Here is a 1,906-nt window from a genome sequence, read left to right on the forward strand (position 1 = left end):
ATGAGAATTTGAAATATAGGCTTTGTTTTACTGAATATACTCAACTTTGATAAAAGATAAGGAAGTCTGTTTACCCTTGCAAGATACGGGTAGGATTCCTCGGATTCCAGGCCTCCGTTGTCCATAACATATTGGAAGGCAAAATCCATCAGGCCACCGCGGCAGCCCTCATTGCCTTGAGACCAAGAGCAGTCCACGAGGTTCTGCTCGCTCAGTGACACAAGTTTGCCCGTTTTCCGGAACATCTGTCCTTCAAGGGCACCAGCTGCACTAAAAGCCCAACAAGATTGACACTGACCCTGAAAACAAAATGATACAGCTCTTAGTCTACAAAGTTAATAGCAAGACTTGACAACAGCCCCGACATCTGAAAACTCTTCCAAAACATAACAAACTGTATATGGTTTCTCAACTTCCATCACGAGGGCACTGGTTCCTCTTGGCTTTGCTCTTGGAAAGGGAGCTGCCGAGTACTGTCTCACCTGATCCTTCACGGGGGTCACGTAGCCTTTCTCTCTCCAGTCCACGGACGAGGGGATCTCAGCAAAGAGAGGTGCTTGGAACACATTCCGGTCCTCTTGCTTCTGGATTTTAAGGTCACTCAACACCTGTTGGAATTCTTCACTGGTCTTCAAGGAAAAGGAAATAGAATGTTGACAAGCATGAGATTTTTTGGAAAAAATCCTTAGAGGAAGCACAAAACATTCAGCAACTCCAGCTGCACTCACCAGGTCACCAAAGTCATTCATTGCCATCGTGAAGCTGTGTTTCCCTTGGCTGTACTCCTGGTTGTGCTGTTCAATCACTTTCAGATTCATCTCCCACACTGTTCTCCTCCGTCCTTCTTCATCCTGGAGACAAACATGCAACCCATCCTGTTGATTTCTATCTAAGCCCAGCTCACCTGCACCAAGTGGATGTGCTCACAGACGGGAGGAGGGACCTGGACCAGGGCTGGGCTGATGCTCCAGGAGCTGCTCTCCAGCAACCACACAGCAGGACATCTGTCCCCATCATGCACAGTCACAGTGCCCTGCTACCTGCCTGGGTACCAGGGGCCTCCAAAAACTACTCTCCACTGTGGACTCCCACCAGCATGGAACATTCCCTGGGGTCTCAGTGGACAGCTCAGATGTTACGAACCTTGTTGTATAGTCTCTTGTGGGCCGCCTTCCACTGAGACCAGCGTGCATCTAAGCTCTGATTGGGTTGTGGAGCAGCTGAGGCTATTCCCAGGCAAAGGGCAGCCAAGAAGAGAGAAGGATGCATGTTCCAAAACCTAGGAAGGGAAAAGAAATGTGTTTTGGATTAGACCAACCATCTAAAGAGCCATCCTTTATTCTGAGGTGTTAGAACCACTCTGGTACAGTAAAGACATTGCGTTAATCCTCCCACGTGTTTCCACGGGGCTGTGGAGAGGTGGCGCGTGCAGGGGGCCTGCTGGCCTGTTCCCCGCCCTGCAAACCGCAACCCACCTGCTGCTTCCAGAGCATGTAGATGGCAATACAGGGAGTGACAAGCCCTGAGTCTGGGGTGTAGGGGTCAAGCTGCCATGCCTAGAGGGACCAGGCCCTGGAAGAGTGCCTCCCCGGAGCCCTAAACCCCTGGCCCCCAAGGCTGGTACCCCCCTCCCCATGTTTTAAGGGGTAGCCCTTCCCTTCAGGTCCAGGCTGGGATCTCACCTGAGGCAGGTGCAGTCAGAGGTGCAGGTCGGAGGTGTCCAGCACGCCTGCTGATGGGTAGGAGACAGTCCATTTAAGCCTGGGATTTGGCCCTGCTGGTCCTGCCCCTGGCACCTGCCTGCACAGCAATTGGCTGAGCCAGCCTGTGGGAGGGGGCTCTGTGCCCTGGAGCTGGGGGCCTTGGGGCATGTGATAGCTGGGTCCCTACTTGTCCCAGGGGAGAT

General features: G+C 52.6%; 1 protein-coding gene across 1 annotated transcript; it reads right to left on the reverse strand.

Annotated features, from left to right (window-relative positions):
• Positions 1-74: 74 nt before the first annotated feature.
• LOC132009245 (procathepsin L-like) lies at positions 75-1,269 on the reverse strand (the record flags this gene model as incomplete). Its single annotated transcript, XM_059387545.1, has 4 exons — positions 1,144-1,269; positions 729-851; positions 483-629; positions 75-299 (listed from the first exon to the last, which is right to left on the reverse strand). Coding segments are annotated over exons 1-4 (621 nt in total), but the record flags the coding sequence as incomplete, so codon positions are not given.
• Between the last annotated feature and the right edge of the window lie 637 nt (positions 1,270-1,906).

Source organism: Mustela nigripes, unplaced genomic scaffold (assembly GCF_022355385.1).
Source record: "Mustela nigripes isolate SB6536 unplaced genomic scaffold, MUSNIG.SB6536 HiC_scaffold_9120, whole genome shotgun sequence".
NCBI classification, from domain to species: Eukaryota; Metazoa; Chordata; class Mammalia; order Carnivora; family Mustelidae; genus Mustela; species Mustela nigripes.